Here is a 25,165-nt window from a genome sequence, read left to right as displayed (position 1 = left end):
CAAAGTATTAGATTGGAAGTCAATACAGAGGATCATCTACAAGAGAAATACAAAGAGCATGTGAACTTCAGTCAGTAGAATAAAATGGATTCAAAGATTCAAAAGACTGTCAGGCTTGAATCATAAAGAGTGGCTGTGGATTTTACTCCCTGGAGCAAAGATCACAAAGGTTTACAAAACCATGAGGATATAAATAGTCAGTCTTTCGCCACCCCCCACCCCCCACCCCCCCCCCAACCCCCACAAAGATAGGTGAATCCAGAACTAGAGGGCACTAGATTTAATGCCTGAAAGTTATATAAATGACCTGAGAGGCACCTTTTTTCAGATGGTGGTGAGTATACAAATCAAGTTGCCAGAAGTAAAGAGGCAGGTACAATTGTAATGTTTGGACAGGTACATATACAAGTTTAGAGAGGTATGGGACAAATGCAGCCAAATTGTGACTCGCTTGGATAAACTTGGGCCAAAGAGCCTCTTTACATACTGTAAAACTCATGGATTCTACTGAATTTGACAAGTAATCTTTTCATATACTCCCTTTATGAACAGCAAGAATAAACTAAATGACCGAAGTTAATAAAATGCGATAAAAGCAGTAAATACAGCAGCTTCAGAAGTAGAAATGTTTGGATCAGTTACCTTGCATTAAAACCCTTTGAAAAAAGTACAAATAAAGCTCGATCTAATTGCTGAGAATTACCAATTGTTCTGCATTTAGCTCATCAGGTTATTGTCTTCAGCACTTTTTTAAACTCACCAGGTTTTCTTCCCCACGATGAAAGTTGATGACTACATCAGGGCTGCCTCATGCACCCGGGAGGAGCTCGTCAAATTCATTCACTTTGTGGCCAACTTTCACCCCGATCTCAAACTCATCTGGTCCATCTCTAACAATACCCTCCCCTTTCTGCATTTCTCTCTCCACGTCAGAAGACAAGCTTTCCTCTGATATACGTTACAAACCCACCAACTTCCACAACTACCTTGACTATACTTCCTCACGCCCTGTCCCCTCCAAGGATTCTATTCCCTTCTCTCAATTTTCTGTCTCCACCACATCTGTTCCCAAGAAGAGCTCTTCCAGTCCAGATCTTCTGAAAAGTTTGCCTTCTTCCACAAACATGGCTTCCCCTCCAACACCATCAACTCAGCCCTCACCCGCATCTCCTCCTCCTGATCATCTGCCTAGACCCCCTCTGCCCCTAGATGCAACAAATACAGAAAACTCCTTGTCCTCACCTACTGCCCCACCTGCCCTGCATCCAACACATTATCCTCCAGAATTTCCAGCACTTACATAGGATCCCATTAGACATCTTTCCCTCTCCTCCATCCTCTACCTTCCATAGGTACTGCTCCCTCTGCTACTCCCTCATGCACTCATCCCTCCCAACCAATTCCACCCCTCCCCCCTCCCCCGCACCTTCCCGTGTGGCTGCAGGCATTGAACCCACACCTCATACTTCACCACTTCTCGCACCACAGTTTGTGGCCTTCAAACAGGCCTTTCAAGTGAAGTAACACTTCACTTGTGTATCCACAGGATTAATTTTCTGCATCTGGTGCTCCCTTTGTGGCCTTCTCTACATTGGAGAGACTGGGCATATTGGGGGTTCGCTTTGCTGAACACTTTCACTCCATCCACACCAGTGACAGAGACTTCCCAGTAGCCAACCATTTCATTTCTGTCACACTCCCATACTCATGTCTGTCCAAGGCCTTATGCATTATCCGACCAAGACCACCTGTAAATTGGAGGAACAACACCTGATTTCCGTCTGGACACTCTCCGGCCAGATGGCATTAACATAGACTTTACGGTTTCTGCTAACCTGCTCTCCTCTCAACCCCCTTCCCTCTCTATTCACCCAGCCATCTCTCCTCCCCTTGATTACTGCTGTCCCTTCCCTCTCTTCTCCACCTATTACCTCCTGCCTTTATGACCACACCACTCCCGCTACAGTTTTATTCAGATGCCTGCCAATGTTTTTCCATACCTTGATAAAGGGCTCAAGCCTGAAACGTCAGTTATGTATTTTTCCCTTTACTATATAAAGGACACTGTTTGACCTGCTGAGTTTCTCCAGCATTGTTTTTACTTTAACCACACTGTCTACAGATTTTTGTTTTACTTCTTACGCCCCACCATGCTTTCATTAAACTCACCTGTTTCAAATGAACCATGTGTTACTTAGCCATATTTGAATAAGACATACCAATGGCAGGTATACCACATCCTTTTTCAGTCTTGTGCTTGACCCAATTAAGCAAATTCCAGAGGGCAGTTAAAAATCATCCAGATTGCTATGGTTTTGAAGTCAAGGAATGCAGATTTCCTTGCTGAAAGGATGTTAATCAAATAGCTGGGTTTTTAAAACAACAAACCAGTAGCTTGATGCCCATGTTATGACCTGGAACTTGCCAGCAAAACAAATTCAGAATTTCAGTGCAAGCATTTCTGAACTTTAAAGTTTCAAGTTTAGTGATAAATTTTTACTAGCACATCTGTTGTTACATTCCAACACTCGACTCTACGTGAACTATCTATCCTTCGTTAGCTGTGGGGAATGTAATACCTATAATATTTAAAAGTATTTAAAGTAAATACTTTAAAATAAAAAGGATGTAGAGTGATAATTGAGCTGCTTGGGTAATTCTTCTGTCAATCCTGGTGACCATGCTGTTCCATGTGACAGTCATTAATCTTGTGCAACTTTCACCTATGCTCTGCACTTCTCTTAAATTAGATTGCTTTAATTGTAAGAAGCTACTATTGATATTTACATTTGAAATAAGAGATTCCCCCACCTGAACTAATGTATACTGTTCCACTCGCAATCCAAGAAGCAGTGGCAAGTCTGTGCAATTCACCCAAGGAGATAGAAGCTGTCTCATTAAATGCATTTTAAAACAGATAATCCTTTGAAGAATAACAAAATTAAGGGTTACAGGGAACAGTTGAGCAGAGTCCAGGCTAGAAATCAGCCATGGTCTCAGTGAATGGCAGAGCTGACTCCACAGGCCAGATAACCTACTTTTTCTCCTATTGATTACCAGAATGTTCTTATTCGAGACACAAGAAACTACAAATGCTGAAGTTTATAGAAAAAAAAACAAAGGTGGAGAAATTCTGCCGATCAGGAAGCATCTGTGGAAGGAATGGAATTGACAATGACTTGAACATCTATTTCATTGTGTTTATTGCTGAGGTCCTCCATCAGCCAGCTCCCCAGCATGACCACCAGCCCCCCCACATCTCCATCGGGCACACTGAACTCAAAACGGTCAACCAGTTTACCTACCTCGGCTGCACCATTTCATCTGATGCAAGGATCGACAAAGAGATAGACAACAGACTCGCCAAGGCAAATAGCACCTTTGGAAGACTACACAAAAGAGTCTGGAAAAACAACCACCTGAAGAAACACACAAAGATCAGCGTGTACAGAGCCATTGTCATACCCACGCTCCTGTTTGGCTCCGAATCATGGGTCCTCTACCGGCATCACCTACGACTCCTAGAACGCTTCCATCAGCGCTGTCTCCGCTCCATCCTCAACATTCATTGGAATGACTTCATCACCAACATCGAAGTACTCGAGCTGGCAGAGTCCGCAAGCATCAATTCCATGCTGCTGAAGACCCAACTGCGCTGGGTGGGTCACGTCTCCAGAATGGAGGACCATCGCCTTCCCAAGATCGTGTTCTATGGCGAGCTCTCCACCGGCCACCGAGACAGAGGTGTATCAAAGAAGAGGTACGAGGACTGCTTAAAGAAATCTCTTGGTGCCTGCCACATTGACCCCCGCCAGTGGGCTGATCTCGCCTCCAACCGTGCATCTTGGCGCCTCACAGTTCGGCAGTCAGCAACCTCCTTTGAAGAAGACCGCAGAGCCCACCTCACTGACAAAAGACAAAGGAGGAAAAACCCAACACCCAACCCCAACCAACCAATTTTCCCTTGCAACCGCTGCAACCGTGCCTGCCTGTCCCGCATCGGACTTGTCAGTCACCAATGAGCCTGTAGCAGACATGGACATTACCCCTCCATAAATCTTCGTCCGAGAAGCCAAGCCAAAGAAGAAAAAGATTGCTTTGAGTCATAGACCTATCTCATTTAGAATGTCACGTACTAAAAGATGTAACTTACAATATTTTTCTTAAATGCTGCTAATTTTTCAATTTTAAATGTTTAATATTTATAAATTATAATTTAAAAACTCCAGAAAAATAACAAGATTGCTACATTCTTTATTTTTTTTTAATTACTCATTGTATCATATAGAGAAATTTTGATTGGAACCTCCAAATACTCAAGCCAAATAATCACCACACATCACAACCTGCCCTGGGAAATCCTCAAATGAAACCGTGCACTTCATATTCAATGCAAGTTTTTTTTGGTCACATACACAGGTACAATTCAGAGATGAACTAAAATTTTGACATGCTGCAGCCAAAGATACCCAAGACACACCAACTACTATTGTTTAAAAAAAAAGACAAATTCAGAAAAAGGTAAGAAATACCGAAGGATAGATAAATACATATTCACAGATGGAGTTAGTGCAAGAAAGAAGTAATGTTTCAGTGACAGAGACAAGTGTTTTGGTGCTCCACGATAGTTTATGGTAAGGGTTAGAATTGTTCAGAGGAAGTTCAAGAGATTGATAGCTGTTGGACAAAAACTGTTCTTGAGCTTAGAAATGCTGGACTTCAAGTTTCTGTACCAGGGTTATTGGGGTCCTTTGACATTTGCAGCCCTATCTATTTATTTATTTATTTATTTATTTATTCATCACTATTTATTTATTTTTTTACACAATAAACCATATTGACCAAAATACATAGACATTTTTCTCTTGAATATATAGTGTCATTTTCTCCCCTTTTTCCCCACTCCCTTTCCTCCCTCCCTCTCCCCCCTTCCCATTTATTCAAAGTTCAATCTATAAGATACATTAAATCTGTTAAACAATGTTGTCACTTAATAAAATAAACAAGAAATTTTTATCTTTTACTTTTATATACTGAGTCAGTTCATTTTGTTGTCTTCTCCTTCTGTCATTTTAGGTGGTGGAGGTTCATGGTAGGATTTCTCTATTGTATTTCATGTATGGTTCCCATATTTGTTCGAATATTGTGATGTTATTTCTTAAATTATATGTTATTTTTTTCTAATGGAATACATTTATTTATTTCTATGTACCATTGTTGTATTCTCAAGTTGTCTTCTAATTTCCAGGTTGACATAATACATTTTTTTGCTACAGCTAGGGTTATCATAATAAATCTTTTCTGTGCTCCATCCAAATCGAGTCCAAATTCTTTACTTCTTATATTACTTAGAAGGAAGATCTCTGGGTCTTTTTGGTATATTGCTTTTTGTGATTGTATTTAATATCTGGTTTAGATCTTCCCAAAATCTTTCCACTTTCTCACATGTCCAAATCGCATGTATTGTTGTTCCCATTTCCTTTTTACAGCGAAAACATCTGTCTGATACTGTTGGGTCCCATTTATTTCACTTTTGGGATGTGATGTATAGCCTGTGTAACCAATTATATTGTATCATGCATAACCTCGTGTTTATTGTATTTCTCATGGTTCCGGAGCATAGCTTTTCCCATGTTTCATTCTTTATCTTTGTGTTTAGATCTTGTTCCCATTTTTGTTTAGGTTTACAGTTTGTTTCCTCGTTCTCCTTTTCTTGCAGTTTGATGTACATGTTTATTATCAAGTTTTTAATTATCATTGTGTCTGTAATCACATATTCAAAATTGCTTCCTTCTGGTAACCTCAGACTGTTTCCCAATTTGTCCTTCAAGTAGGTTTTCAGTTGGTAGTATGCAAACCTTGTATCGTGAGTTATATTATATTTGTCCTTCATATGTTCAAAAGATAATAATTTATTTCCCGAAAAACAATTTTCTATGCAGCACTTCACATAGATGCTTTCAGTGGGTGAGATCAGTGCATTGATAAACTTGGCTAGGTTGGCCATTTTCTGCAGCCAGCTGCATTCCTGGACACTCAAGTTTCAAAACCAGGCCACTAGTCAGTACTCTTTCCATAGTACAGCTGTAGAGGTTCAGTGGAGTATTCATCAACATGCCATAATCTCCTCAGACTTCTTCGAAAGTAGAGGTGGTTATATCGATGTGCTGACTCCAGGTGAGTTCTTCTGATATGTGAACTCCCTGGAACATGAAGACACAAACCTTTTCCACATCAATAACAGAGCTGCATGGGCCCTCAGCCTTCCCTGCTTCAAGTCCACAATAAACTCCTTGGTTTAGTGGACTTTGAGCAAGATTGTTGTTCTGGCATCACACAATCAGATTCTCAATCTCCATCGTACATTATCAGAATATCATGAATGTCAGAACATGTCATGAAATTAGTAGTTTTGCAGCAGGATTACAGTAGAAATTACATTTCAAAAAATAATTTGTGCAAAAATTAGGAGAAAATGATATAGCGTCTGTGGTTAATTGTCCATTCAGAAATCTGATGGCAGAGGAGTAAAGCTGTCCTTGTGCCATTGGCTGCTTGTATCTACTTCCTAATGGTAGCAGTGTGACGAGGGCCTGGCCTGGGTGATGGTGGGCTTGAGCATAGAGGCTGCTTTCTCAAGACACTACCTCTTCACGCCCTTGATGGAGTGAAGACTAATGCCCATGATGCCCAAGTTAAAAACTCTGGAGATTTTTCCTGGCCTGATGCAACCAGTTAGAATGCTCTCCATGGCACAGCTGTAGAAATTTGGGAGTTTTTGGTGGCATATCAAATCTCTCAAACTCAAGGAGTATAGCCGCTGGTGAACCTTTTTCATGTTAGCATCAACGTGCAGGTCCCAGATCATCAGAGATGTTGACAACTAAGAATTTGAGCTTCTTGACCCTCTCCACTGCTGACCCCTTGATGAGGACTGATACATAGTGTTCAGATGTCCTCTTGAAGTCCACAATTAGTTCCTTGCTTTTGCCAATGTTGAATTCAAGGTTGTTCCTACACCACTCAACTAGCAGATCAATCTCCCTCCTGTACACTTCCTCATTGCCATTTGTGATTCTGTCGATGACCGTGGTGTCATCGGCAAATTTGTGGATGGCATTTGAATGGTGTCCAGCCACACAGGAATGGGTGTAGAGTGAGTAGAGCATGGGCTAAGCACGCATCCTTGAGGAGCATCTGTGTTGACTGTCAGTTAGAAGATGTTCTTCCAATCCATACTGACTCACCATTTCCCATTTTATTAGGCCAAAAACAGTGGTTTCATCAGCAAAATTAATGGACTGCAGCGGAGCAGAAATTGGCTCCACAATTGAGAGTGCAGAGGTAATAGAGCATGAGACTAAGCATGCAGCCTTAAGTTCCCAGTGTTCATGGCCAGCAAAGAGAAGGTGATTTTGAAATCCGTACTGATTGGGGTCTGCCAGTGAGGAACTAAAGGATGCAGTTGCAGAGAGATTGACAGATCACAAAATCCAGTGTCTGATTATTAATTTTGTTGGTATGATAGTGTTAAACACTGAGCTGCACTCAATCAACAACAGCCTGAAAAGTGTGTTCTTGTTGCCCATGTGAGTAGAGGGCCAGCGAAACGACTTCCACTATTACCTGATAAGCAAATTGAAGTGGATCCGGGTCCTTCCGAGACAGGAGTTGATTTTCTCTATTAACAACCTCTTAAAGCACTTCATTGCAGTGAATGCAAATGCCACCAGCCATCGAGGCAGGTCACTTTGCTCTTTTGGCACCAGCATGATGGATGGATGTCCTTTTGAAGCATCTGGGGACCTCAGACCACAGCAGTGAGAGAGAGAGAGATTGAAAATGTCAGCCAGTTGGTCTGTGCTAGATTGAGGATAAAGCCAGATAGATTGTCTAGGGTGAATATTTTCCAAGTATTCACCCCCTTGAAGATTTTTTTCATGTCAGCCTCAAACTAAAACCAGAGTTGTCAGGGAGTGCAGAGGCTCTTGAAGGTACATCATTGTTTTAAGTGACCATAATAGGTTTTGAGGTCTTTAGTCTGTAAAAAAAAATCACTTACCTTTTCCTCATCTTTTTTTTTGTCACCATGCTCCTCCCCTTTTGTCTCTATAGGTTTAATGTGGATTAAAAAAAACTTAAATATGGGAGTTGATCATATCAATTCAAAAATAATGTGTGTTCAACAAACCTTTTCTGTTATTAGCCCTGAAGGCAATTTGTAGGGATACCAATAAATTGGTACCAAGGCTTCTGTAACTGAAAACCCAAGCAGTGAATTACTATCCCTAGTGAAAACGACCTTTTCTCTGATCTTTTTTGAAAGGGACTAAAATTTTATACGAATATCTCAAATAAGACTTTGTTTCTATTAAAACAAGATTTGAGTACTTACTTTAATATTCATAAAAGGCTTTTGAATTTAATCAGCTCTGTATGTTTTTTTATATTTGAATAACAGGACAAATAATAAAAAGTCATTCAAACCCAAGTCACATTGGGAATCAGATATAAAACTACAGTGGATTGCCTGCAATTTTATGGATCTGAATTACAGAATATGGTTACATTTTAAGAATGCTTTTTGGAAAAGACCACAATAATTCCTTACTGCAGAAGAAAGAACTGAACCTGTCAGGAAGCTACAAATAGACAGGATGTCAGCTGTCACCACTAAAAAAGGCCACATTGTACAGAAATTGAATCCATTAGCTCGGACCAACTTTCTCACAATACTCCAGTACCAAATTTCACTCTTTGTCATTCTGTTGAATCCTCCTTAATAACATGTTGGGCCATGTTTATTTTATAATAAACTAAAAAGTAATTTGAAACACCATTTTTGAAAGTTATTTCAATTACCACTGAAAATTAAAGCAAAATTCTGAATTTTTCAAAGCTTCAACTTAATAACACCCCATCAAGGTCTGTCCCTCATCCACTCCCATCTAAAATTTACAAGATTGATATCCAAAATATGTTTTAAAAATCATACAACTTGCTATCTTTGCAATGCCATGCTTCACGCTTTTGAGTCACTAGTGTCAAATTGCTCCAAAAGGCAGAATCTCCCTTCTTGTATCTTACATTACCAATAATTTTAAAAACTTGTCCAATGGTGCCAAGACCGTAGATGATTGCAAAAAACCATCACAACAGTTTGATTCTTCCACAAAAATCAATTTTCAGCAAAAATATCTTCTCTTGTTAAGCTAGGACCAACAAGGTCAATTATAGCACCACAATTAAATTTACTAATATGGCAAATACCTACTTTTAACTAACCTCCAAGGATATAATCCAAATTTATAGGCAAAAACAAACTTCCAGAATAAATATACCAAGTCAATGTTTTTTTGCAAAAATTTCAAACAAATGAAATTTATAGCTCAAGGATCCAAAACAGTTCATTAATGATAAACAGACATAATAATAGTAATATAACCACTATTTGTTTACCCTCAAACTGAATCATTTTCACCTCAATTGTGTAATAATCAAGACATTAAAAGTCACTTCAGTTTTCACTAGTTTCTATACATCAAATAGCCATCTAGTGGTCCCTTAACATCCAAATGCACAAAGGTTTACAAGGAAAACATCTTAATGATTCACACAAATTCTCAACTAAACCTAAAATGGTTGAAATTTTCTATTTACCTTTAGTTTAATCTCCCATGCTTGCAGCTGCCCATAGAAAGTAATGCAATAATTGGCTTCTTTCACCTCTGTTAGTCCAGAACAAAAGTGTCATTCAGTTTAAATTTACAAAATGCACCAATGGATGGTCAACTAGCAGAACCAACAGGGTGGAATAACAATAACTCTGTAGCATTTTCTTCCTCCTTTTGTTTAGCTTTACAAAGCCGTTAATTAAGACTTACACAATGCACACCCATCGTTTTTTTTTATTTGGTGGAATTACACGCTTGTACAATTTTTTTTACAAAATGGAAATTGAATCCCAAGACACATTAAATTACGTCGTTTATTTTTTTTTTAAATTGTTTTGAAGAGTATTGCTTATTTCACATATTTGGTTGAGGTGTCTATTTCATGATATTGATTTGTCCTTCATACAAGTTGATGGAATTAGAAGGTAGCAAAAGAGGCCCAGGACAGGAAAAAGAGATCATGGGATAAAAGACAAACCTGTAATTTAAACTCTAACTTTTAGTTCGTAGACGATTTTAGCAAGATCCTGACTGTTCCGTTTTTCTTTTAGATCATGACGACAGACTGAGTGACAGACTAATGTGATTGCTTCTATTCATGGTTCACTGGGGGTGGCTTGGGGGGAGGGTGCTAAACAGGAACAAATGCCTAACAATGCATTCATTCTGAAGAGTAATTTTCAATCCGTCAAAGAGTAATCTGGCCCCATTCTATTGTAAATGTGTTTATTCTGTGGTAAGCAGCACTAGACCCGTTTCCATGCAGCAGCTTGACAGAAAGATGGAGAATGCAGGCCACAAAACTCCCAGGCTCCTTCAAAAGGAGCCAACATAACAATCAACCTCAACATAACCTTTTTTGTCTACGAATTACTCCAACTCCAGATCTAATCGTGCATGGCTTTCTTTGAGGCTTCTGTACATTTCCCTCCATTGAGTCCACTACCGTTTCTGAGTCCTTATAGCAAATTCAGCTATACACACAACTGACACCCCCTGCACATTTTATACCATTAACTTGTAATACTCTTTTCAGAAGTAACAAATCCTATTACAGTAACATCTTTAAGAGACTTTCAAATAAAGTTCAGAGGCTCAGTGAGACTGCCATTTAATTCGAAAGCTCTGGTCCACAATACCAATGCCTTTTAAAAAAAAATACCCGATATGATGCCTGCAAAGGAATTTCCATAAACAAGTTACCTTCATGATAAATGCTGACTATCCAGTAGATTAAGAAGCAATTATGGGACAAAAAGATACCAGTAATTATTTATGTAATCAGCAGAGACCCCAGCTTCTTATCCACATCTTCCAAGTTAGTTATACATTACACTTCAGTAAAGTATCACACATCCAGTGGAATATATTGGAGAATTTTTGGCTCAAGATTCAATAAGAAAGAAAAAAATTGCAATTCTAATTTGCCATTGCTAATAGAGTTTGTTATACGATATACTGCAATTTGTTAGAGCAATGGAACCACAGGACTAGTCAAGGACTATAATTACAAAGAGAGGAGGTAGCAATTATTTAATGCCAAATTAATGGTTAAATTATTGGCAAGGGAAGATTTTTACTTCCTTTCATATTAGCTTCCATGCAGTTAATTTTCATCACAATAAATATGGTCAATAAACTCTTGCACTGAAACTTTAGGTATTAATGTCAATAGAAAGTTTTTAAGAAGACAATTCAAATGTCAAAATAAACAAAACAGCTAATTTTCCCATGTTTCAAAGTATGTATGTCCCAGTACTTCAAGCCATCCTTCAGTCTGTTTTCATTACCTAATGGTAGAACAATGTACAACTTCTTTCTACATGATTTTTGTTTGCTTTTGGTTCCTATAATTAGTTAATTTCTACTAATTAACCACTATATAACTATAATCCCACATGACCAATGATAACAAAACAAAGGGTACTTAAAAAGGAGAGCTGCAACTTAATTTTTGATAAATTATTGTACATTTTTCTGCTATTGACAGTGTTTATTTGACACCTGGTAGGGTGGCGATCTATTCTATTACCCCCTTCACTTAACCATGGCAATTTCTTCATTTAGAGATTTTACATAGCCAAATTTACAGATATTGATTGTACAAATTGAATTTTGGCAATGCATATTTATATTTGATGCATTAAATGTCAAAAAGTTGAATCAGAAAAAAAAATAGTTAAATGAACTCAATGTGTAAATATTAAATACTGTATTTATCCACAGCCTCTTGCATTGCCAAACCAAGGCTACTGGCAAATTGAAAGAACACCTTGTATTCTGACTGGGCAATCTCTAACTATACAGCGGCATTCACGTCAACTTCTGTTAAATCCCTCCCCCAATTCTTTCCTTCCCTATTGCTGTCTCTTTTCCTGCAGCTCCTCACTCCTTCCCTCTGCATTCAGAGAGCTACCCTCATCTTTTTTTCTCTTTGACCCTCCCACTGTATCCACCCATGTCCCTATGCTCCACCCCTTTCCCCCTCCCCTATCTCTTTATTCAGACACCTGCCCATTTTTTACTCATACCTTGATGAGAGGTATAGATGATGCATGACCTGCTGAGTTTCTACTACATTTTTGAATATTGCAAATGCTCATGGAGATTATAATGGAATAATACCATTCTTGAAAAAGAAAAGCAGAAATATTTTGCCAAATCAGAAACAAGCAAGTTTCCATAGGCAGCAACAAACTGCTGCTTTACTACCTTTTTAGAGAAAAGATGATGTGTTCAAATGCTGAGCTGTTGTTCATTTGGCACTACATTTGCAAACTCAACTCACCACTCTACTTCAATAGTCAAATGTTAGTGAATGGTAAATCATTAAAAAAAAGGTGCAGTCACTCAAACTAATTAGGGCAATATAACTAATTTTCAAGGCAAAGGCTTTAGTGTCAAGACTGCATTCAAACTGATAGGGGTCCATATTTTTGGCAGTATAGACTTACTGAATTCATCTAATCAGTTCTAAGCCATCAGAATCTCAAGAAAGCAGACCATTTCATCTGAGCATTTCTTGTTCTTAAGATTCAGTCAAATGTAATTTCTCAACACAAAAAAAATTAATTGTGGAAAGAAATTAGAGCCAATAGGATTAGAAAGACAGACACATTGCCATATGGATAATTTTTTTTTAAAGTCACAAATCAAGTGACACTGGGGGAAGATAACTACGAATGCCCAAATTCACTTCATACTTACACATATGAACACATTATATTCACCAAGCCTTTCGATAAGATTTGAAAATAAGATGTTTTTTTTTTTAAAAAGTGGGTACATTTACATATTTTACTATGATTCAAAATACCATTAGCTGTAGGTAAAAAGTTGTCAACAAAAGCTAAACAAATTCTGTAGCCAATTAGTCAACTCCTTTAACAAAATCTTAAGGCTACTAAAAGACTATTATAATTTTATTAAAACATAGCTTTAAAAAAGAATACAATGAACTGTTTAAAATAAAATTATTTGCTGAATAATTTGGCACACCACAGGTGCGAGGTACCTAAAAAGAACACTGTGTGGTTTAATTGCTTACTAACACTCCCTGAAAAACAAATTAAACATCCAGGCGTTTCCTGGGTGAAAGGCCATAGAACTCAATTACTGGAAGGAAATATCTCACTAGCCAAAGAGAATAATCAACCCTGCATGTCATTAACCACATCAAGATTTAAAGTTAACTTAATGAGGTGGAAAAGGGGGCAAACAAGGAACAGGCAGACAGAGTAACAACTTCACCAAGGATTTGCAGACTTTATTCTTGAAGGGATTGACTTATTGAGGGATTTGTAGAACACAGAAACAGAACCAATTTCACATCCTGTAATCAAATGGTTCAGAAAAGAATTCAGGAATCCTGACATGCTGGAAAACTGGCCTTAAAACAACTATAGGTAGGCTTCTCCAAGTTTCCAAAAAAGAACAATTCTGTCAATTATTAACATGTTAGTGTTTACTATTCCAGATTAAAGTGTTAAAAACACTTGTTTTGAGACATTTGTGAACAACACACAACCCCAAAAAATGTGCAGATATCAAGATTGTTTCAACATAAAAACATACTGATGTCCAAAAATAAGTTCAAGTTCAAGGTTATTTGTCATCCAACTGTTCTAGTACTACTCAAAACAGTGCTCTCCAGTCCACAGTGCAGAACAGTGCAAAACCTGCATACAGAAATAACACATACAAAGCATACACACATGCAGTAGCCATGCACATATATTAAAATAAATATCCTTCATAAATAGTTATGGAGTGTTGCTTCTGAAGTCATTCAGCAGCCTCACTGCCCATGGAAAGAATAAACTCCTCAGTTCATCATTTTACTGTATAATTTAACATTTTAAAATTTGTTTTGTATCATAAATACAACTGGCTGTTTCAAACACCAAATTCTCAGCTGGATGGGTTCTTCAAAATATCACCGAAAGGTAGGTCAATGTTGACCCCATGTTCTGAAACTGATGGTTATGTGCAGCACAAATCACCAAGCTGAACCAACCTAAAAAGGGAAAGTGAAATATTCCATATGTTTTCTTTGTTACCAGCAAGGTTCCTGCCATAAAGCCCACATCAGCTTCCCTGTGGAGGGACCAGGTCAAGGGCCCGTGCAACTATTCATATGCAACCAAGTGGAAACTAACAACTCATTTCAAAATGGATACTGTGAAGCTTGCCAGTAAACATATTTTGCGGCAGTTGCTTTTGTCATTTCTTGAAAGTTTTCATTTCAAAATTATTAAGCTATAATTTTTTTTGGCAAAATGAAATGTGTAGTTACAAACTATACATTGTGCTACGAAAATAATATTTTAAAACTTGTCATTTCATTGTTGTGTCAATGCTTGTTACATTTCCTGGCTGAGACAGAAGTCAATGCATTTACAGGATTCTGATAAACAGCATACAAATAGATCTATCGTTTATGACTTTTACACAGCTGCTGAGAAGCGGAAAATTTGCACAAATTTCCTGCTCTGCTGGTAGTGTAAAAATGTTGTGATGGAATTTATTTGCTAAATTCCATCCCTTCATTTTTCCTCCAGGACCCTTAGACATTTTTACAGACCGCCTGCAGTCTAAATTGACAGCAGGCACTATGTAAGAAACTTGGTAGTGAATACAATGTTCCTGATGACACACTATGATGCATTCACCTCGTGATGACAACGCAGGATTTTTAAATATGCAGCAAACCAAGGAGACATGTCAGGAGGTTCGTTCGCATGACGCTAATCAAAATAGCTATCAATGGTCGGAGTATCAAGAGACATTTCCTTTTCCTGAATTTTTGGACATAGGATAGTGAAGCCAACTACACAGTCAATGTAGTGACGCTGTGTATCGGATGTACATTGCACATCCACCACGTCAGAGCAAGTCAGCGTAAACGTGTTTCCTGTGGAAACAAGAGGTAAGTATACAATTTTTTTAATATATAAAAATAGGATTTTTCTGTTATTTGCCAAGTTCTCTTCCCGCCTCAAAAGGCAACTCACATTCAGTTAATTTCCTCCCCTCGACGTACCAAATACACAATCCAAATAAGTTTATAATTAGTCAGATGAACAAATCATTCTTTCCTTTGCCTTTTATAGATCAAATTTATATTTTTGCTGTCAAATTTATCAAGTTTTACTGCATTGGATTCTTTGAGTAATCATTTAACAAACTTTATATGTACAATGCAATTTATTGCTTATCTGCCCACATGAACTAATCAGTAATGATTACAAATTGTTTAAGATCATTAAACTTTATTTTTAGCCCATGTTGTAATGTTGTATTTATAGATAATATTTCTGGAAAAAAAATCTAATGTAAAACCAACAAATTAAAAATGTTATGTGAAATAATTTACTTCTTCAATTATAGAAAGTAAGTTTAAATGAGAAGTTATCCTGGACCATATTGTACTTTTAAGGCACCATTGCAAGGCTAAACAATATCACGCCATTCACTCAACAATGGTTACAGTAATAAAAATGAAACTGTGAAATTACCATATATTCCTACCAATGCCACCTGTCTAATTAGTTAAAATGGGAATTTTCACAGATTATAGTATCATTTCACAGTTTAGGGAATCATCCCACATCATTCTGAGCAAGCTTCTCTCAAAAATTATAATGTTCATAACATCATTCACTTCCTGCTTTTTCCATTCAATATTTATGGAATACTTTTTTTTTGAAAGTGACTACTTTCACCTTTTCAGCCAGCACATTCCAGTGTGTATATCATGTCCAGTCACTTTTTAAAAGTCATACAGGTAATCTTTCCTTCAGAAGTTTATGCAGGAAATATTAAACTGTTCTATTATTAGGCTCAGTTAATTTAAAAAAAATCAAAATTTCATTGAGGGAGAAAAATAAAATTGGAAGAAATCAATTTATACACTCACACGACAAAGCACTTTCACACTTGTTCAAATAAGCCATCATGTGGGGTTTCTAATTTTTTAAAACTACAATTTTTCTACATCCAGTGCAACAATTGGCAACAGTTTGCTGGTTGGGGGAAAAAAAGCTATCAGTCCTCAAATTTCATAATTCAAGTCACCACCAACACTGGAATGCACAAACTGAAGGTAGTATAAATCAAGACCTATAGCCAGTGGCTAAAAGGATTTGCTTTGAAAAGCAGCAGTCCAGAGTAGAGAGAATCATTCCTCAAAAAGGCTCATTAAAGAGTTTTCAAGCTTAAAGTGAACTTCCCAAAATAAAAGCAATTTCTACATGAAATGTAAGCATTTTTAAAAAATGGTTATAAACATAGTTCACTAATTATACCTCATCGTGTTCATTGCTCAAAATGTTGCAACTGTTCAGTAATCTATCTTTTTATTTTAGTTTTTCAAATTTTACCAAAAGGATATCCTTTGTTTTCCTATCATGTTGACAATGAAGGATTTCAGGTTAGATAACAATACTTAGACAAATGGCAAAGGTGAAATTATTTGACATTTACATTTTAAGTTCTTGATTCCCTCAAGGTGTTTCAATTTTAATTATTCCAATAAGAGTCAGTTCTAAACTATGCAATTGGTGTCCAGAAGGCATGCATCCATACCATAAAACTAGAATCTAACATCTCTAGCATACAGAAAATCTGACTCCAGTACATTCCTTAACAAATTAAAATATTTTTAATCCATAAAATAAACATGATTACAATCTGCTTTGAATTTTCAAATAACCAGAATGGCAGTAATAGCATAAAAATGGAGCTTGCGTGCCCCCAGGTTAGGAAAGGATAAAATTAGTTGGCAAAGATTTTGCAGTGTTTCTCTTCTTGGAAATGTTTGTTATATATGGACTTCAGACAAGTATTAGTTGGGCGCCACTTCAATGCAATTCCTCCCCCCCCCCCCCCACCCAGAATAACCTGTTGGCATGCACTTCACATGGTACTTGAACTGATTATCATAGCAACATTGCACCATATTTTAAACAACAAACCGCATATTTTAAAGAATGGTTAGAGAAAAACATCCAGATCAATAGAACCACTCACGCATTCTCATTAGATCAAGTAGATGCAATAACAAATCAGCACTAACTTAAATCAAAAATTAATGAAAATGAACAAGATCTTAATACAATTGCCAAATGCAGAAGGAGCATGACCATCATCCTCCATACACTAATTTATTTTCTTTGGCTTGGCTTCATGGACAAAGATTAATGGAGGGGTAACGTCCACGTCAGCTGCAGGCTCGTTTGTGGCTGACAATTCCGTCGCGGGACAGGCAGACACGGTTGCAGTGGTTGCAAGGGAAAATTGGTTGGTTGGGGTTGGGTGTTGGATTTTTCCTCCTTTGTCTTTTGTCAGTGAGGTGGGCTCTGCGGTCTTCTTCAAAGGAGGTTGCTGCCCGCCGAACTGTGAGGCGCCAAGATGCACGGTTTGAGGCGATATCAGCCCACTGGTGGTGGTCAATATGGCAGGCACCAAGAGATTTCTTTAGGCAGTCCTTGTACCTCTTCTTTGGAGAGCTCGCCATATAACACGATCTTGGGAAGGTGATGGTCCTCCATTCTCGAGACTTGACCTACCCAACGCAGTTGGATCTTCAGCAGCGTGGATTCGATGCTGTCGGCCTCTGCCATCTCTAGTACTTCGATGTTGCTGATGAAGTAGCTCCAATGAATGTTGAGGATGGAGTGGAGACAACGCTGGTGGAAGCATTCTAGGACCCAATTGGACATGCAGTGTCCCGGTTAAAGAAACCATTTTTGTTGTTTCCACTAGGCCACTTTTAACTGGGTCACCAATTGCTTTCGCACTGACCAGTAGAGGACCCATGATTCGGAGCCGAACAGGAGTGTGGGTATGACAACGGCTCTGTATACGCTAATCTTTGTGAGGTTTTTCAGACCCTCAGACAGCTCCAAGAAAAGTGCAGAGAACAAAACAAAGGACTCTACATCACCTTTGTTGACCTCACCAAAACCTTCGACACCGTGAGTAGGAAAGGGCTTTGGCAAATACTAGAGCGCCTTGGATGCCCCCCAAAGTTCCTCAACATGGTTATCCAACTGCACGAAAACCAACAAGGTCGGGTCAGATACAGCAATGAGCTCTCTGAACCCTTCTCCATTAACAATGGCTGCGTTCTCGCACCAACCCTCTTTTCAATCTTCTTCAGCATGATGCAGAAACAAGCCATGAAAGACCTCAACAATGAAGACGCTGTTTACATCTGGTACCGCACGGATGGCAGTTTCTTCAATCTGAGGCGCTTGCAAGCTCACACCAATACACAAGAGCAACTTGTCCGTGAACTACACTTTGCAGACGATGCCGCTTCAGTTGCCCTTTCAGAGCCAGCTCTTCAGCGCTTGACGACCTGTTTTGCGGAAACTGTCAAAATGTTTGGCCTGGAAGTCAGCCTGAAGAAAACTGAGGTCCTCCATCAGCCAGCTCCCCACCATGACTACCAGCCCCCCCACATCTCCATCGGGCACACAAAACTCAAAATGGTCAACCAGTTTACCTATCTCGGCTGCACCGTTTCATCGGATGCAAGGATCGACAATGAGATAGACAACAGACTCACCATGGCAAATAGCGCCTTTGGAAGAATACATAAAAGAGTCTGGAAAACAACCATACACTAATATAAACACAGTAACATCCATTCAGTCATTAGATCAAAATGTCCTGTAACACTTTTTCAACCACTAATAAAAAAATCGGCAGCCAAATTAAGGTGGCAGACGCCACACACGAGGATGGACAACAAGTACTGGTCTTGCTGGTAACACTATCAAGAACTAATATGCCACACATAGAAATCCCTCTGACAAGGGATTAAATTTTAACAACAAATAATTAGAAAAGACAATATGAAAAATTTTGTTTTTTTTTAGTTTGTCTGCAATGCATCAGTGGTAATAAAGTGTTCACTGGAAACTTGTAAGGCGATTTTATGTATTGTTCCAGGTGCCAAAAAAAATCTGCCTTGTTATTCAAAGAATCAGAATTTATTTTTAAGCTGCAAATTTCTGAAGTATTTATCAGATCAACAAATAGAATAACTAGCTCACTTAACAGTACTTCTAGCATCTTATCTGCAAAAAGATAAACAGATTTTGTTTTGTTAACAATAGCCTTGTTTCCACGGCATTCCAGTCAATTGGCCATGCAGTGTCCCGGTTAAAGAAACCATTTTTATTGTTTCCACTAGGCCACTTTTAACTGGGTCACCAATTGCTTTCGCACTGACCACAAGTCATCCCCAGGGATAGGACAGTCTCCCTTCAACAATAGTCCAGGGATGCAACATCCTTTTTCCACTGGTTTGTTTGGCACGCCGGCATCAGCTGACACCAGGGATATGAGTAGGGATCAAGGCTGTCAATCCCCGACGTGATTTTAGGTCGGTTGACGCCAGCGTGCTGATTGTTTCCCTTTTCCATTGGATTCTTAACTGGTAAATTGGCTGTCAATTCCTGGCGCAAGGTTCCAGAGGAAAAGGGGCTAAATCAAGGATGCAAATACAGGCAAACTACTAACTACCCAAACTTATGGCTACTAGATGCAAGTAATGGTGAAAAAACATCTAGACTGATGTATGGATAGAAATAATTTGGATACGTTCCAAACTTGGCCAAAAGGAAAGAATGAAGGTGGGCAATTTTACCAGTATGGATAAGTGGAGCTGAAACTGTTTTGATGCTATACAACTCTTATGACCAAATTTCAACCTCCTCCCATTATTTATGCAATAGTCACACACACATACACATGCACACCAACTCCCTCCCCCACCCCAAAAGATTGCTTCTTTGAGAAAAAAAATCTTGGAATTATGAAGTTACCATATAAGCTTCTATTTGACGGTATTTATTCACAAATCATTAATTACATCTTACAAATTTTATTGTACTGTAAATACACTAAATTTGGAAATATGGGTTTGTCAGTAAATTCAATTTATAAGTGTACATACTAGTACTGCACAAAAGATTCTAATTTTTTTGCAAACTTCTGTTTCTTGTCCTCTTTTAAAAACATTAACTATAAAGAATATACTTTTTCAAAGTACTGTACTTACTGAAATAACAGAATATATGTGGAGTTTGTTCTAGTGAACCGGTGCGGACTCGAAAGGCCGACATGGCCTGTCCGTAAATGGTTATATGGTTATATATGGTTATTATGACACAACAGCAGAAGAAAAAACTTTAAAACCTTCATTGGGCACTGGATTAGTTTCAAATATGCTAATGTTTGTTTTCAGATTACAACATTTATGAGCAAGTCATACAAAAAAGTGATACAAGTGACCATTAATTTGAACAAGTAGTTAAAATCCTTGAACATACAAGGCTGAAGGCAGTTATTTGGAAAAAAAATGTCTCAAAAATAATTAATGGCTTTATAAATGCTGCACTTCTGATTATGAGATCAGTGGCATTTTAACAGCTTCCCTGGTGCAGTTTACATTCTGCTGTCAAATATTATGGCCCAATTTGTTTTTTTTTGAGGAGTTTGTTCCAGAAACTTAACACCATCCTTTGCACAAATGTATTTAATAACAAAGGGTCTTTTTTCCCCCAAACTAAAAAGCAAATTAAAAAAAGTATGCATTCAATACTAAGATAGAATTTGTGAATATTCTAACAGACAAGAATAAATTCAATGCAAAACTCAGAAGAACAAGTTATTTTTCTTTAATTATTAATTGTGTTGCATGGGGAAAATATAGCTGTTAGCATTTGACTATCATAAGCCACAAATTTGGCAGGATGTATGATTGCAATTGTAAAGTAGGCTCATGGTCAAATTACTATACTTTCTATTATCAGTAATGTCTGACCATGTTTTAAATTATCCTTGTATAATAAGTGCAGTCAAAATTGAGGACCATACTATCTATAAAGTGAACTATTGTTAAAAAAATCTTAGAAAGCATTAAAGTTATTTTATCTTGGAGCAATTTCAGTTTCTATTGGAAACAATTTTCTTTCAAGTACAATTCCAAAACTTCTGACAAATCCAGGAGGTACACTTTACAAATTGTTTAAATAAAGAAAGCTCACTGTCTAAATACAATTATTTTCAATCGATGCACTAAATGAAAAATCATTCAGGTGTATGACATCTGGGTATTAACAAATGAAAGTCAAGTTTCATGTTTTTTTAAGCAATGTATTTCCTTGCACATATTTTGGGTGCAGAAAAGTTGAGCTTTTTTGAGACATTCTCATTGCAAATTCAAGTTGTGGGCAGATTCATTTTTAAAAAAATCCAGTATCCAGACTTTCTGACTTTGCAAGAATCAGGAAAAAAAAGTGAAATAAAGGAATACAAATAACAAGCACCTCCTGAAATTGATCTCCATTCCTGTACTTGAAAACTGGCTCATGTACTTTTAAACTCCCAGGAAAAAAAAGCATATAATTATACTACTCGGCTTTGTAAACACAGTATGCTCAATATATATTGCAACAAGCAAGGCAATGTGTGCTGGTAACCAGAGTCAAATTGCCCACTTACATGGTTGTCTTTGGACATGGGGGGGGGGGGGGGGGCACTGAAAGGGGTATGAGCAGATAGAGCACATGCAGAGCTAATCAGTATTTAACTACTGGTAAAATTGCTAATACACAAAAGTCAATTCCACTAATTTCACAAAATTTACACTTCAGAGTGTGCATTAAAAACTTCAATGAGTACTTGGGAACTTTTCCTAATAAATCTATTTCCCATAAGTTTCCTACTGACGAACTACCAACTTCAGCAGCGTCATTCTGTGTGGTCCGCCGGAGCACTGCTTCATGCTCAAGTTAAATCAGACAACACAGATGACATCCAGGAATAAAGAAATTATTTCTCCCCACCACAATTGTATGGAGCAAGCTCCTAAAAGCCAAAACAAACTGTTTACGTCTTAAGAGGTTTGGATCAGTAACCAAGCCACTAGGGCCTGTTAATAGGATTCTACAAAAGTAAAATTAATTAAACTTGAATTAATGTCGATGCAAATTACCTATTCAATGTCAAACCTCCCACATTAAGCAGGTAAGTTTTAAAAAAAATCATTGCCCAAAATATTTCCATGACTATGCCACCTTCATAATAAAAACTACCTTAAAGTTGAGAATATTTCGGTAGTAAATTCACAAAGTAGCCCCCCCCCCCCCCCCAAGTTCCAACAAGCAATCTTTCCTCTCGGACATTCCCAATTGGCAATGTCCTGCTTTCGACCTGGACGAAAAGTAGAGCCCATGATGGTTGTTGGTGCTCACGATTAATATCTACTGCAATCGTAAATTATGGGCATCTCTGGCTTGAAAATTGTGCCCCAGTTGCCGGATTTAAATCTCGCCACCTTGGCTGACAGCCCCAGTGCACGGGGGCGGTCCGCCACCTTCAATGCAAGAGCATGCAACACCTTTTTAACATTGGAGCCGGACTACCCCACGTTCGTTCTACTCACAGAAAGAAGGTGAAGATGCCAAGGCCTTGCGGGACGATGGTGAGTGCGCGACCGGAGCAGTCGACCCTGTGCGGCGAGCCGCTGTCGCCTTCACAGACACACACGGCCGGGCAAGGAGCAGCCACGTTCTCGGCGCCGCTCCCGCTCGATCCCACCCAAAGCAGTAGTAGCAGCAGCAGCAGCCGCCGCCGCCGAGGAGCCGGGCAGCGCCGTTGGGACACCGGCCGCTGGCACCGCGCACACCACCGGCACATGGAGGGAAGGGGCAAGAAATCACCACGATTTTTTTTTAAAGAGGAGGCGAATCAAACTCCCTTTTCGTCAACTCTCCCCCGTTCTGCCCCACCAGCCGGCGACGCGGAACCCTCGCTCCGGCTGCCCGCACTCCGCACCGCCGCTCGGTAAACAGCTGACGTATCGCCCCACCAAGCAGACGACGGAGACGGCCGTGCCCCTCTCCCGTCGCCATTGGATACGCCGCGGGCCCGGGGGCGGAGCCAGCGGATGATTGACACCCCGAGCCGCCGCTCCCGCTTCCCTCCCTCCCACAACCCCCCCCCCACCCCGCCTTCAAGACCGTGCGTCCAACATTTCACCCAAGGTTATTTTTGCGGCAACTTCTCTTTTAAATCATGTAGGAGGCTCGGAGTGGCTCGTCGCTTTGTCAATAATTTAGTCTCGTCCCTTGCACCCAAGACATTATTAGCTTGACTTAAGAATAGGCCATTTGGCCCTTCAAGCCAGTTCTGTCGATTCAATGTTAAAGGGAAATATTAGAAGCAGCAATTGAGTAAATTACGTTGGTTTCTAAAGATGGGAAGCCTGGAGACAAAACAAAATCCCTAGTGTGAGAAATTCCGGCGGACCAAGTTGCAATCCCCTCACTCCAGCAGAATTGCATTCCTCGAACAGACAAAGGTTTTAAATTTAACATCCCATCCTCAAGTGCAACATGTTGGGGGGGGGGGGGGGGTGGTTAAAGAAAGTACCAAATGTAATCACCTCAAAAACTGGTAAAATGCAGCCTTCAGTTAAGTGCATTTCAGTCGCACACCCCATGATCAGAGATTTTAGGATGTATTACGTTCTTACGATATACTGTGGTTTGGTGTTGAAACAAAACCGGTGGCGACAAAGCCTCGTCCTCAGCATTAAACTTCTCCTGGATTCAGGTCGCTGCCAGATCCAGACATTCATTGAAGGTAGGTGTCATATAGCTAATGACAAAACCTTCAGTGACAGCTGCTGGAAGAAATTACCTGGAGGCAGAGGGTGAGAACATGCACATTCTCAGTATCTTTCATGGCTTGATTTCAGAGACGCGAGCAGATGGTATTAAAAGCCTGTACCTCCAATTGCTGGAGTAGTTACCATGGAATGCTACAGCACAGAGAACAGGGCGTTCGGTCCCTCTTGTCTGTGCCAACCATCTTCTCCATGGTCCCACTGACCTGCTCCCAATACCATAACCTCATTCATGTACCTAACCAAAACACAAGATCGAGCCAGCATTCACCATGTCAGATGTCAGCTCATTCCACACTCCCTCTGTTATGAACCACACTTAACGAGCAACAATAGGTGATGAACCAGACAGTATTTAATTTTAAAACACTAATTTTATTTCTAACTCAAACTATAGTTTAAACTTTTAAACTATCCTTAACATTAAATCTATCCCCAATTATGTGCAGGTGTCCAGTGCACGTGTGTGATATTCCCAAACCATTACAGTCCAGGCCAAGATCCAGAAAGTTACTTCAAAGTTCAGTCTTTTAAGTTCAGTGCTGAAGTGTAGGTCTTTGGAAATTTGATGGGCAGAATTAATGTTAAACTGATGGGAAGACTGGGGTTGTGGCTGCTACAGACTCACGACTTCTCCTTGCAATGCCTTTGAAGAAATGTCCATCCACACGAGCTGTGGTCATAACACTCCTGGTCCTTTTGTAGGCAAGGCTCAAAAATTGGGTGGCCTCCACAAAGCTTCCAAGACCCTAGCACTGGTCTCTCCAAGTAACTTAACTGCTAGTCACACTTAAAATGAAGCAGTCTCTCCAAGTGACCTTCACTGTTAATCACAATCAAAATGAAGCACTTTGCTTCCCAAAAGACCCTCTCGGCACAGGTCAATCCACTGAAAAGGCCCAGTCGTTCATGCTTTGCCTGAATTCCATAAAAAATGGCTGGCCACAAGAGCTGCTTCAAAAAGCTGCTTTCTCTTCAGCAGTCAGAATGGTTCTCCTTTGCAAAATGACGATGTCTTTGCAAATGTATCAAATCTGGATCAGACTGTGACAAACCTTCCCTCAGTTCTTCCAATGTATCTAATTGTTGCTGAGCTGTGACATGTTGTCCTTTATGAAATGTCAAATATTCACTGTGACCATTCAGTTCCTCCTGTCTATACTATCCCTTACTGTGGTAATCCCATTTACTAAAATGAGAGTTTATAATACCCTCTGAGTGAAAAACTTCCACTAAACCTCTCCCCTTCTGCTTAAAACTATGATCTCTCATATTTATCTCACCC

General features: G+C 39.1%; 1 protein-coding gene across 3 annotated transcripts in view; it reads right to left on the bottom strand.

The window, feature by feature from the left end:
- Positions 1 to 23,062, bottom strand: part of lgr4 (leucine-rich repeat containing G protein-coupled receptor 4) — a 106,830-nt gene extending 83,768 nt beyond the window's left edge. The window contains exon 1 of one of the 3 annotated variants that reach the window (XM_069905252.1): positions 22,636 to 23,062. In XM_069905252.1, the coding sequence (XP_069761353.1) occupies positions 22,636 to 22,889 (254 nt within the window). In that variant the 5' untranslated portion in view covers positions 22,890 to 23,062. The remainder of the gene's footprint in view (positions 1 to 22,635) is intronic. The other 2 variants (XM_069905242.1, XM_069905257.1) reach the window with 2 other exon arrangements.
- Positions 23,063 to 25,165: the final 2,103 nt, after the last annotated feature.

This window comes from Narcine bancroftii, chromosome 1 (genome assembly GCF_036971445.1).
Source record: "Narcine bancroftii isolate sNarBan1 chromosome 1, sNarBan1.hap1, whole genome shotgun sequence".
In the NCBI taxonomy this organism is placed as follows: domain Eukaryota; kingdom Metazoa; phylum Chordata; class Chondrichthyes; order Torpediniformes; family Narcinidae; genus Narcine; species Narcine bancroftii.
This window is presented reverse-complemented; position numbering and strand designations above follow the sequence as displayed.